The 13,381-nt window shown below is 40.0% G+C and overlaps 1 protein-coding gene across 1 annotated transcript in view; it reads left to right on the top strand.

Annotated features, from left to right (window-relative positions):
• MTR (5-methyltetrahydrofolate-homocysteine methyltransferase) overlaps window positions 1-13,381 on the top strand; it is a 123,809-nt gene that overhangs the window by 83,753 nt on the left and 26,675 nt on the right. Inside the window, exons 21-24 of the mRNA XM_052641531.1 lie at window positions 2,598-2,705; window positions 3,765-3,865; window positions 11,808-11,875; window positions 12,469-12,589. Of these exons, the coding sequence (XP_052497491.1) occupies window positions 2,598-2,705; window positions 3,765-3,865; window positions 11,808-11,875; window positions 12,469-12,589 (398 nt within the window). The remainder of the gene's footprint in view (window positions 1-2,597; window positions 2,706-3,764; window positions 3,866-11,807; window positions 11,876-12,468; window positions 12,590-13,381) is intronic.

The raw sequence follows: 13,381 nt of genomic DNA, 5'->3' as shown, positions 1-13,381 counted from the left end.
TCAAGTAAAACCAGTAGTCTTACTCTTATTTTGATTTACAGCAGTTACTGACCACATTGATTAACATTGATACGTTTTGAGACTTCTGGGTTCAGGTCTGTGAGGCATACAAAAAACGAAAAATCCCTGTTCTTTTTTTTTTTCTTTAACTTTTTAAAATCGAAGTATAATTGATTTTTAAAATTTATTCTATATTTAATTATTCATTGTCCATTCCCCATTTTCCTTCATAGCATTTATCTTTTCTTATAGATTTACTGTTTTATAATTCACATGCAATAAGCTTTAACATGCCTGTGTCTGTGAAACCATCACCACACTCAGGGAACATTCAGTTGTACTGCATTAGTCTCCCCAAGTTGGGGACAGTTTCACAGCCTTTTTTTTCATGACATCAACTTATTGGTTTAACTTCTTATGTTTGAGTAAACTTTAGACTTAAAAGTTGCAGATGCAGTTTAAGTGATCATGTATCCCCCTCAACTCCTTCCCCTAATGTTAACCTTTTCACTTGATCATAGTGTAGTTATCAGAACCAGGAAATTAATATTGATATAATCATGTTAACTAATGACTTTATTCACATTTCACCAGTGTTTCTGCTACTCTTCTCTTCTCTTTGTGTTCCACAGTCCCACTTTGCTTTTATCTTGAACAGTTCTTGAGTTTTTCCTTATGACCTTGACTTTTGAAGAGTATTGTACAGTTTGGTAAATAATAGGCTCTCTCTCAGTTTGAATTTTCCTGATGTTTTCTGATTTTTGGCAAGAATAACACAGAGTAATGCTGTGCCCTTCTCATATCAGGAAGCCCATCATGTTGCTATGTCTCATTACTGGTGAGGTTAACTTTGATCATTTTGTTAATAGTGTCTGCTGTGTTTCTCCACTGTAAATCTTTTTGTAGGGAGAAACATTGAGACGAGGAACATTGAGACTATACAAACACCCTGTTTTCTCATCCTGGTTCTCATGAATTTTAGTATACATTCGTGAATTTTATGAAAGTCCCTGTTCTTTTTTGTCTGTTTAACAAATTTGACATGTTATGTTTGTAAATATGATATTTGATATCATATTTTAATATGATTGCCATTGAGATAATATTTATCACACTATATCATTATAGTACATTATTATCTATTCATTATACTGTATGTTAGATCCTTGTGGCTTATTTACTTGTTACAAGTTTGTACCCTTAAATATCTTCAGTCTTACCCTCCCATCCGTATCCCATGGCAACCACAGTTTCACTCTGTTTTGTTTTGTTTTTTCTTTCCAGTTTGACTTCTTTTAGGTTCTGCATATAAGTGAGATCATCCAGTACTTGTCTTTCTCTTGCTGATTTATGTTAGTATAACGTCCTCAAGATCCATCTGTGTTTTTTGGCACATGGCCGGGTACCCTTTCTTACCGTGGCTGAACGATACTCCATTCTGTATATATACCACATCATTTTTATCTGTTCATCTGTTGATGGGCTTTTGGGTTGTTCCATGTCTTGGCTGTTATAATGCTGTGATAACCCTATTGAAATCCTATATTTCCTGTAGGTTTCTACTGAGAAGTGGAATTGCTTGATCATGTGGTCGACCTATTTTTAATTTTTCTAAGAACCTCCATATTGTTTTCCATTCCCACCAACAGTGTGTAAGAGTTCCCTTTTCAGCACATCCTCACCAGCGCCTGTTGGTTTTTGTTTTCTTGAGGGTGACCATTCTGACATATGAAAGTGACAGTCACTCAGTTATGTCTGACTCTTTGTGACCCCGTGGACTATACAGTCCATGGAATTCTCCAGGCCAGAATACTGGAGTGGGTAGCCTATCCCTTCTACAGCAGATCTTCCCGACCCAGGAATTGAACTGGGGTCTCCTGCGTTGCAGGTGGATTCTTTACCAACTGAACTATCAGGGAAGCCCTGAGCTATCATGTGTGAAGTGGTATCTTAGTGTGATTTGTACTTGTTGTCTCCCTGACACTTAGTATTGTTGAGCATCTTTTCATGTGCCTATTGGCCATTTTGATATCCTTTTTGGAAAAATACCTTTTTAGTTCTCCTGCCCATGTTTTTAATCAGATTATTTGGGGTTTTGTTATATTGCATTAGTTCTTTATATATTTTGGATATTAATCCCTTATCCAACTTATGTTTACAAAATATTTCTCTAATTCTATAGACTTTAAGGCTCTTTTTCTTTTTGCATAAGCCTTAATTATAAGTGAATTGTGACACTGGGGATTGAGAAGAGAAGGCTGAGAAGGGGCTTTTGGAGAAGCTTGACACTTGGAGGATGTGCAGAACTTTAGGAAATGATAGAGGGCCTTCTAGGTGGAGAAAAAATAACATGCAGAAGTTCAGAGGACAGAAACTGCAACATTTGATTTCCAGCCTTGTTTTTCTTCTTCTGTACCTGACTGATTAATTTTCCTCATGGTGAACTCATTCCTCACCCACCCACTGTCAAAAATGGACTCAAGGGTGGCTGACCTGAGGTCAAAACATGCATAATTTGTGCTAAAATTTCACAAGCAACCATGTGTAACCATCCAGGTGTTTTGGTAAAGATGCCTCACTCTGTGTATTTTACCCAGGTTATAAAGTCAGCTCGGGTCATGAAGAAGGCCGTGGGTCACCTTATTCCCTTCATGGAAAAAGAGAGAGAAGAAACCAAAGTGCTTACTGGCAAAATAGAAGATGAGGCAAGTCATTTGGTTGGGGCCTGTGGACCTTGTGAGGAATTGGCTCTGGATACTCTTACTGGGCTGGAGGGTAGGGACTTAAGCCATTGGGCTTGACTGTGTCATTGACGATGAAGCAGAGAAGTGAAACAACTTTTTTACCAAGTATCAGAATACCCTGGGATTTTCTATAGAACGTGGCTTTATGAAATTTTTAATAGAAACATTATTTTCTAAACAAAGCCATGAGTTCAAGACAAAACCAGTTCACTCATTCATCTACCAACTATTTACAGAGCCCTTACCACTTGCCAGTTAGTGTGCTCGACTCTGTAGCTAAAAAAGATCAGTCCCTGCCCTTGAGATACTGTTTGGTTTTGGAAGACCTCCTTCCTGAATATTGTCTGTGTGCTGGCCATGTTCTTGGCACCACTGCTGGATTTAGCTCCCTTCCTGTTGGCTGCGCCACCGCAGTAAATCATGAAGCTTTTGACCTGTTTAGCTCCCTGTGCTTGGTCAGCTTTGGCCCCTAAGATTCTGAATTCTTAAATCTATCTGTGTTTGTGAATGGCTCTGATGTAGTGTTCATAAAAATCCCACTTGCCTTGCATGTCTTTTTCTTTTTCTTTTTTTGAGGGAGGAGATGGTGGTGGAACAACAGTGTTGAAGAAGACAGTCTGAGCCCCCCTGCCCTGGGCTGCTGTGGTCCTTCCCATTCTGATGGGACACAGGCAGCTCGCCAGAGCCTCCCTCCCCCTTTACTGCTGACATTCACTAGACATTTATCAGATAGGCTTGGGGTTACACATATGATCTTCAGTGATGGGACTGTTTTATATTTGAACTTAAACTGTTTTTGAGATGATGGAACAAATGATCTGGGTTGAAACCCCCTCAGTGAACCTCCTGGGAGGTTGCTGCGGCTTATAGCCTTCTTCGCACAGAGCACGAGGCTTGGGTTCCGGGTCCATCTTTGAGGGTTACCTTGGTTGCATTGAATTGCTTTCTGTTCCAACACCTGTCTGGCTCCAGAGAACCAGGTGACCCTAGCAATGCTGAGCTGTTTGACTTCCTCTCCAGGACCCTTACCAAGGCACCATCGTGCTGGCTACTGTTAAAGGTGACGTACACGACATAGGCAAGAACATAGTTGGAGTGGTTCTTGGCTGCAATAATTTCAGGTAACTTTGGACCCACCTTTCTTACCTGAGCCCCTTTCTTATTTAAAGTAAAAGCATTAACAGGTGATTCATCTTTGGCTGGGGAGGGCAGGGTAGAGCTGTGGATGATAGAGGTGGTTTATCTTTTTCTTCACATGTTTTTGTATTTTCTGCATTGAACATACCTTTTCAAATGAAGTAATTTAGTAATTATTTAATGGTGTACATTCAGTAAGGACAAAAAGAATAGAAAACAGTATTCAAGCAGGGTCAGACAACCCAGAGGCTCCTGGGGAAGTGACTTCAGGCCAGAGGCTCAAACATTGGACCCCACCCCATGGCTGTATTTCCTTTTTACTCTCAATAAGCTGCCAGATTTTAAAGCCAAGATCTTATTAAGACCTTGGCTAAATTCTTTTTCCTTTGCTTAGAAGAGAACCATGCATGCCTCTTAGTATTGATGAAGCTAGTTTTTGAATGCTGTATACAAGTAAAATCCTTTTCTTATACCTCTCATTATAGTTGAATAATTATTTAGCACCAATTTATTTCTGTGTGAGAGCTCATGACCCACAGTAAGAGAATGTTTTGCTCAGATTTCAACATATTCTCTGTAATGAAAAGCCTGATAAAACTAATGTCTTCTCTGGCCCATATCCAGCCAACGGTCCTTTTGAGGCGTGGACTTCTTTCCATGTGCTGTTTTCGCTGTAGAGAGGAGAAGCAACTGCAGCTGGGCCCCCTTGGGGGTTAGGGTTAGAGAGTTCCCACTGTCAGATAACCATTACTCTCTAAGCCCCCTCCCTGCTTTCAAACTCTTCATCCATGTCTGCGTTCAAGGCCAGTTAAATGCAGCTAAGGAAGGTTGGCGATGAAGGAGCATTGGCAGAGTGGCACCTTCTTCCTCTGACTGTCTTCACAGGCCCTTTTGTTTGGCTGTCTGTTCACTATCAAAAGACGGAGCATTTTCTCCTAGTCCTGGAAATAAGGAATATTGTTCTTGGAATACATTTATTATTTTTTAAAGATAAATATACCAGAAAGACAATGGCGGTTGTAAGATTTTTACCTATAGAATAAGTATTTGGATGAGGAATAAATATTTGATAAGGTGTTGGCTTCCTAAAATCTCTTGACATTTCTACTGTTGTCTCAGCTTTTAAAATCCTATGCTGTTGATTTCTGTTTGCATTCATCTCAATTAGTTCAGATTCATTTCAGCTAATAAATGTTTATAGATCATCTACTATATACCATGAATTGTATCAGAGACACCCAGATGATTTAGTTGACTTTTCTCCATTCAGGAACTTTACTGTTTGTCAGGCTAAAAAGCCAGGTACATATTCAATGGTGATAATAGGACAAAATTATTGAAAAAAGGCAATTTGTAAGCAAGCTCCCTAAAGCAATTCTTGAGATATCATTGTCTGTGTTTATCCTTTTGTATTATGAAAAATGGATAAGTAGCTGAGAGAATCATACCAGTAATTTTTCTTCCTCCAGTAAAGGCATTTTAAGAGGCCAGGGAGAACTGTGGCATTTCTCCAGGGTGCTACTGGAGCCTGATGTCATCAGTGAAAGTGACTTATTAAACCCGAACGCTTTCCTCCAGCACACCCATCTCCTCTGGCTTGTACACTAGAGGATCACTTGTTTTTTGCTGGCTTCCCAGGTGACATAGTGGTAAAGAATCTGCCTGCCAATACAGGAGACACAGATACCTGGGTTCAGTCCCTGAGTCAGGAAGATCCCCTGGTGTAGGAAATGGCAACCCACTCTAGTATTCTTGCTTACAGAATTCCATCAACAGAGGAGCCTGGTGGGCTACCACCCATGGGGTTGCAAAGAGTCAGACATGACTGAGCACTCACATAATAATGGTAGCTGGAGAAACATCTTCTGATGACACTTTATTCTTTTTGTAAAAAATAAGTGAACGTGCCATACCTTTTTTCTCTGGGCTCAAACACCCCTTTGGGTCTTGTGTCTCATAATACATGGATTCTTGACACTGATGGGTTTAATGTTATGGTGTCAGGTAGTAGACAGATACCCCTGAGATAGGCCTTGTGCAGCGAAATGTATCCTTTGACTGTGTATCTGTGCTGCAGGCTAATGCCTGGGTGAATCACCCAGCTAGTTGAGTGAGTCTAGCGAACCATCTAGTACCAGATGCTAATACAACTTTTTCATTCCCGGCTCTTTGTCACTGGTCAGTAAATCTCATGAAATGCTAAGAGTTCTTTGTGGGGAAAAAAGAAGTAAAAAGGACTCAAAGTGATAGTTCTGTCTAGACAGAAAAAGCACATTTTTTTATCGGGATGATGCAGTAGAATTTGCAGATTTGAGAATTTGAATAGATTTGGGGATATGTCCACCTTAGGTATTAGAGTTTACTAATACCTAACATTTATTTACCACTTCACAATTTATATAGTGCTGCTTTTATATAACTGATTTTTCCTTTTTTTCCCCTTTGTATTCTTTTCCTGATTTCTTTCTTTTTCTTTTTTTCCTGTCCTTCATTCTTTTTTTCTTTTTACGGTTTTGATCCTGCTTTGCCTGCCTCAGTTATTGTACTTCTCATTTTACACAGCTAGCAAGTGGCAGGCCATCCCCAGGGCTTCTGAGTCCAAAAGTCAGGATTCTGTATTGTGGCAGTTTAGCTTTCAATATTTATTCCAGTTTTAAGCAACTTTAACTGTAATGTCTAATATTAATATTCCAGTTTAATTCCTCTTTAGAAATAATTTAGAATATTTAAACATATTTTGATCAGATATTTGATTACATTAAACTTGAGTTTAGAATACTGTAATAATTGTTATATAAAAAGACAAATGGAGACTTTTCCCATTTAACATAGTGCACCCTGTTTAATTGGATAAGAAAAAATAGGATGTAATAACAAAATTTTAAATTAAATATCATACATCTAGTACTTTTAAAAATATGGATCTGGTGAAAGAGATAATGAGACGTATTTTCGTGTTAATCAGTGGTTCTTAATATAAAATGTCTGCTCCTAAGTTGCTTCAGTCGTGTCCGGCTCTGCGACCCCATAGACAGCAGCCCACCAGGCTCCGCAGTCCCTGGGATTCTCCAGGCAAGAACACTGGAGTCGGTTGCCATTTCCTTCTCCGGTGCATGAAAGTGAAAAGTGAAAGTGAAGTCGCTCAGTCATGTCCGACTCTTTGCAACCCCATGGACTGCAGCCTACTAGGCTCCTCCATCCCAAATGTCTAGGATGGGTAAATAATACATGGTTAAGAAGGGAACACTTTGAAACTGTATAATGCTAGAGTTTTCAGCTAAGTGAGGAAAAGGAGTGTATTTAAGTCAAGGGCACACTAATCTAATCTTTCCTAGCACCTCACAGGTTCTCTTGATAATTATTTGGATGCTTTTAACTGTTGTTTGTGTGTGCTTTTGGAGCTTAATTGAAATAGAATTGACATACAACATTGTGTAAGCTTAAGGTGTAAAACGTTGATTTGATTTGCAGTATGATCACCACATAATGTTAGCTAACCCATCACATAATTACCATTTCTTATTTGTGGTGAGAACATTTAAAATACACTTTCTTAACACTCTCATAGCATGCAGTGTTGTTAACTCTGTTCAGAGTGCTGTGTATTAGATCCTAGAACTTAGTCATCTTCCAGCTGGAAGTTTGTACCCTTGACCAACATCTCCCCATTTTCCCCACCCTACAGCCCCTAGAAACACCTCTTCTACTCTGTTTCTGTGCATTCAGCTTTTTAGACTCCCCATATAAGCCTGTCATACAGTATTTTTCTTTCTCTGTATGTCTTATCTCAGCATAATGCCTTCAGGGTCCATCCATTGTTTCAGTGGAAAGATTTCTTTCTTTCTTATGGCTTCTTAATGGTTTCATTGTATGCATATATCACATCTTTATCCATTTATCTGTTGACGCGCAGCTTAACCACAGGTTGGAAAGCTTGGTTGGGACTGCAAACTGGTACAGTACTCCCATCTAGTGGTGGTACATGTGAATTGCAGGATCAGAAGACCCTGCCACCTTCAACTTCACTAAACTGATGTGAGGCACCCTAAGAAAAACTAGTTTTATTTTACTTTTTAATTCTTTCTGGAGAGTAAAAGGGGATTTATCTATTACAAGATTTATTTTCAAAATTTTATATATCCTTAAATAGTTTTGGATGCCTTTGCTAAGGCATTTGGTGCAGCTTACATTTTGTCTGAATTAGAAGCCCAAATTAAATGCTTGTGTTTACAGCTCTGTTATAATCACTTTAGAATGATGATTGTAAAATTTTAAAATTTCCATAGCATTCATTTTTATTTTCTTTAATCTCTCATGTGGCAAAATAAAAGAATGTGTATAAGAAGAGGCTTACAGACATGGGGTATAGCTCAGAGTGCAGAAGGGAAATCAAGAGAAAGCCAAGGGAGGTGTAGAGGTATGCAGGAGAAGCAGAGAGTTGTAGTAAAGGGGAGAGAAAATGGGGAGGGGTGGTGGGAAGGATGGCGGCGGGCAGGGATGGGATTGATCCAGGCTTCGGATCCTTTCCTTCAGCCAGTGTTCCCCAGGGCCAGTTGTTCATGATTCTAGACTTCCGTTGTGCTAGTCTCTGCTGGATGGCCCTCTTCTTTCCTTCACCTGGCTAATACTTGCTCAAGATTCAGGCGATAGTACCCTCCTGGAATCCTTCTAAAACTGTTGTCCAGCTATGATGGCCTCTCACAGCACACTGTAAAGGCCTCCTGCCTGGCACTTACCACACTGTATTCTAATTCAGAACTTTCCAGCAGTTTCTTAACTCACATGTGCCCAGAAACACATCCCCTTCTTTCTCCAGGGTATGACTGAGGACAGCCCCAGTCCTAGATTGGTTGACCCTGGTGGCAAGTAGCCTCCTTCCTGTATCCCAGGGCCATAAGTACTATTTTCTATGCATGGAAAACATTATAAAGTACTCCTCTAAGCAGTGATATCTTTGACTGTTTCCCAGCAAAACTTGTTAAAGCAGCCTAATAAGTTGGAAGTTGAACTCGTCATACTCTAGGCCCCTAGTTCATTGTTTCCAGACCTCTTCTTAACCTCCCTAATGGCTGGTCATCTCTCTTGCTGATTGCTCCTTCTGTGTGTGACCCCCCCCTAAAGGGGAGTACTTCAGGGCTTAACTCTGGGACCTCTTCTCTGTCTGCCCTCACTGCTTCTCAGACTTCAGTGCACCTTCTGACCACCTGGGGATCTTGATAAGTCAGATCTGATGAAAATAGGTCTGGACAGACAGGCTTAGATCATCTCATTCAGTCTCATGAATTTTTTTTTCTATTCCTCTCCCCTGTCATCTCCTCTCCCCTTCCCCTCCTCTTCCCACTCTTCCCTCAACCCCTTCTCTCCAACCCCTACCCGCTTTTGACAATTCATTTTTCTAAATATTTTACACATGGTCTCAGGACTTCTTAATGCCATGTAATATGCCAACAAGTCCGAGGTTTTATCTCCAGCTTGGATCGCTCACCTGGGCTGCAGGCTTACAGATCCAGATGACTACCTGAGAGCTCCATTTAGATTTCTTAAAAAAAAACTTAATATTTTGAAATTTTAAATAATCACCATTAAGATGCCCTCTTCTCCTTCTCTGAGCTCACTCCCTACAGCTTTCTCCTTCCTCTATTTCTATCTGACCACAAGGTCTTCTTACTTTTCCTCCAACAAAGCAAGCAGGCACATGATGTTCCTGAAAGATAGAGTGCCTGAAACAAGAAAAAGGATTGAGAGCGAGATGATTCTTACCATCACACTGATGAGTTGTAATTCTTAAAATACAACATACAATGTTGAAAGCGTCAGCTTTGAAATCCATACCTCTTTGTCTTGATGTAAAAGCAATATGCTCTTTCACTTAGTGTTATAGGCTGTATTTAGTCATAGTTCAACAAATCCAGTTACCGAACTGTGTGCAGTGTGCTAAAGAGAAAGAAAGGGGCCACTTCACCCCTGTTATAACATGCAGTGCCCCGTCATCAACCTCTGTGGCGTGTTTTCTAGTGGATTAGTGTTAACAGACCTGAAGAGAGTCATCATTGATTTGAAATTGTCCACTTTCTGAGGATTCTCTTTGTGCTAGTTTATTTTTTTCTTAAGAAATTTAAGTACTATGATAACAAGCTAAAAAATCCAACTTAAATATAAACAGGTATATAATGAGAAGCAACGCTCCTTCCTGCCCTTGGTGTTCAACACCCACTGTTAACAGCTGCTATGATGTTAGGTAGTGGTTCTTAAGCATTGTTTTTTTTTTTTTTTAACTTATAATCATTTTGTCTGTTTAGTTATTTAGGAATTGTTGACATGAGGAAACAAAAGAAAATGTGCACTGTAATTTTTAAAACATCTTTATAACCAATGCTCATGATGAAATTACATTGTCAAAATGATGGACCTCCTTGGTGCTCTCTAAATCTAGAATAGAGGAGTAGTTTATAGAACATTTTCCAAGGCTAGAATCCCGTTTTCTCTGAGATCCAGGAAGCTGTCTCCTTCCTGAGTCGCAGCTCCATGGAGTCACTCTGTCCGAGGGCGCGCTCCAGGCTTCCTCCGCCCAGTCCCACTCTCCTCGCATGCCCACCGTGGTCTGCTCTCCCTTTGAGTCTTGCTCGTCTCTCGTGGTAGCTGTCCTTTCATTCCTTCTCCCTCTCCTTTGACTAATGGGAGATTGCCTTCTCATCAGCTTTTCATGTCCAGGAACTGATCTCTTCTCCTTATCCTGCTTGTTGGCTCCCACGTAGGGTATACTGTTCAGTAGATATTTACGGAGTGAACTTCTCTAACGTCTTTATTGGCCTCCATGGCTAAGAAGACGAGTTTTCGTGTCAGACCCTGGTTCAGATCCCAGCTCCACTACTAGATAGTTGTCTGGCTGGACAAAATGCTTAACTTCTGGGCACATGATTTTCTGGACCCTTCCTTATAAAAAATCATGTTTTCAAAAATTAAAAAAAAGAGTATTCTTTGGTAAAATCTACCTCAAAATAAAATTTAAAATAGGAATCAAACATAAAAATATTTATATTGTTTAATGCAATAATCCCATTTATAACAGTCCATCTAATGTATATATTTGGATAAATACATGAAATAAATATATGAAAACAATCCCCCCAACCCCGAAAAAAAGACACAGGCCCCCATGATCGTGCTTCCACGTACAGTTCCTGTGAGGGTTAAACAAGATTGTTTATATAGAAGGCTTAGCATAGTGGAAATATCCCAGGTGTCCATTGACAGATGAATGGATAAACATCTGGCACATTCATACTATGAAATATTATTCAGCCTTAAAAAGGAATGAAGTTCTGACTTAGGCTCCAGTGGGGGAGGAACCCGAAAGATGTTAGGCTAAGTGAAATTAGCCAGACCCAGAAGGACAAATGATGTATGATTCCACTTGTAGAAATATCCAGACAAGGCAAATTCGTAGAGATAGAAGGCAGAGTAAAGGTTACTTGTTGCTGAGGGATTATAAAGTTTCTGTTTGGGGCAATGAAAGAGTTTTGAAATTAAATAGTAGTGATGGTTACACAACATTGCAACTAACTAGTGACCCTCAACTACACACTTAAAAATGGTTAAAATGGCACGCTATGTATTATATATATTTTACCAGAGCTTAGAAAATAATGTCCTGTACCAAAGGCTGCCTTAAACAGGTGAATTAGATGCTCTGTGGATTGTGTCAGCGAAGGTCCTTAAAAAAGCTTAGTGTAGCCCCTGCCTACGGTCAGTTCCTAATCAATGGCAGTCATCACTGAGTCAGTTGTCAGTGTTCGGTGAGCTTTTCAGTGTGATTCCAGTTTACACAAGAGCAGTGTTCAATGGTTAAATAAAAATGTTCCTTTAGCTTTTTTGATAATTAATGGGATCTCGTTAATTATCTCACATCTCATTTCTGTACCCCAGAGTTATTGATTTAGGAGTCATGACTCCATGTGACAAGATACTGAAGGCTGCTCTAGACCACAAAGCAGGTACTATGCAACTGGGTTCCCGGGCATTTCAGTAAATTGTGTTCTCCCAGTATCTGTCGGCGAAGGGTGATGCCCCTGCCCATGGAGGTTACTGGGACATGCAGACACTCAACCGACAGCTCCTGCCTGGAGGGTTCTGTCATTGCCATTTATAAAGGGGGGGACTAAAGGGGTGAATAGGTAACCGTGAAACTCCTTTATAGTTCCGAGGAAGGGGTATGGGGACAGGCTTCTTAGAACAACTTGTATTAGATTTTGTTTTTCTCTGTGTGTGTATGTGCTTATATTTCTTCTGACACTGTGACATATCCCATCTGGGAAATCCTGAACCAACAGTTTCGTGGCTTTTCCTAAAATGGTGGCAAGCAGATTATTGCAACCTGAAGTTGCAAATCATATTACTACCAAAAGCAAGCAATAAATTGAAAACCCCCAGTCAGAAAAGAAGTCTCAAAATTATTCATAGAAATTGGGAATTTATCTTCTGGCTTGTGGTCTTTATTACAGAGTTTTGAAAATGAGTCTTCATACTTTTTCTCTTTTTCTCACATCCTCCTTTTCATTGTTCTTTTTTTCCTTTTTTTAAATAATAGATATAATTGGCCTGTCAGGACTCATCACTCCTTCCCTGGATGAAATGATTTTTGTCGCTAAGGAAATGGAGAGACTAGCTATAAAGATCCCATTGTTGATCGGAGGAGCTACCACTTCCAGGTGAGTCATGCTAATGAGCTTCATGCCTCACTGAAATTTTCACAGATGCTAGTGTTTAAAAACAGTGATAAAACCTGAGGTTTTTCCTACACATAGCACCTTGGCTCCTTATTTTATAAACACATGAACTTTCCAGTCTTTGTGCCACAAGAGCCAGAATAATTTGGGGGCCTGCTGCAGGAAACTCCTCCATCAGTGCCACCCCCACACCTGTTTTTGGATTCCTTTGGCCTGTAATCCTCTTCCCCTTAATCCTCTCACCTCCTGTTCAGTCCCTGAGACTTCTAATGAGCACCTGAGTGAAAATGTGTGTTTTAGCACAAAGGCATTGCTTGAATTTTAGCCCACTGTCTGTCTTGAAGCAGGTGTCTGAGTAATTACAAGCTCTGTTGAAGAAACTCTGACCTTGTAATAGTTGAGATAGAAAGCTAACTGAGAGAAAATGAATCAGAGGATCACTTTGGGAAGTTGTTTCTGAAGAGGAGAGCTTTTGGGAACCTTTGGGTCAAATAATTTAAAGAAGAGAAAGTTCAAGTTTGGTCACAGGATCATTATTTTGTCAGATGTCTCCTGGGGTCATGATCATAATGCTAGTTGGTGAGAGGTATGTTAATTAGAGGTAGTAGACTTTTTCTGATCCATTCCTTATGCCCATATAGCTCACTTTGGCAGGGAGCAGTGCCCAGGTAGAGCATTGGTCCTGGTGGTCGCACAAGCATGCAGTTCGTTTCTGATACGAAATACAGTAGATGGCCAGGCCAAAGCTATTCAGAGTTCCTTTCACACTGGAAA

The sequence above is a fragment of the Budorcas taxicolor genome, chromosome 5 (genome assembly GCF_023091745.1).
Source record: "Budorcas taxicolor isolate Tak-1 chromosome 5, Takin1.1, whole genome shotgun sequence".
NCBI classification, from domain to species: domain Eukaryota; kingdom Metazoa; phylum Chordata; class Mammalia; order Artiodactyla; family Bovidae; genus Budorcas; species Budorcas taxicolor.
The sequence above is the reverse complement of the archived record's forward strand: the minus strand, read 5'-3'. Positions and strand labels throughout refer to the sequence as shown.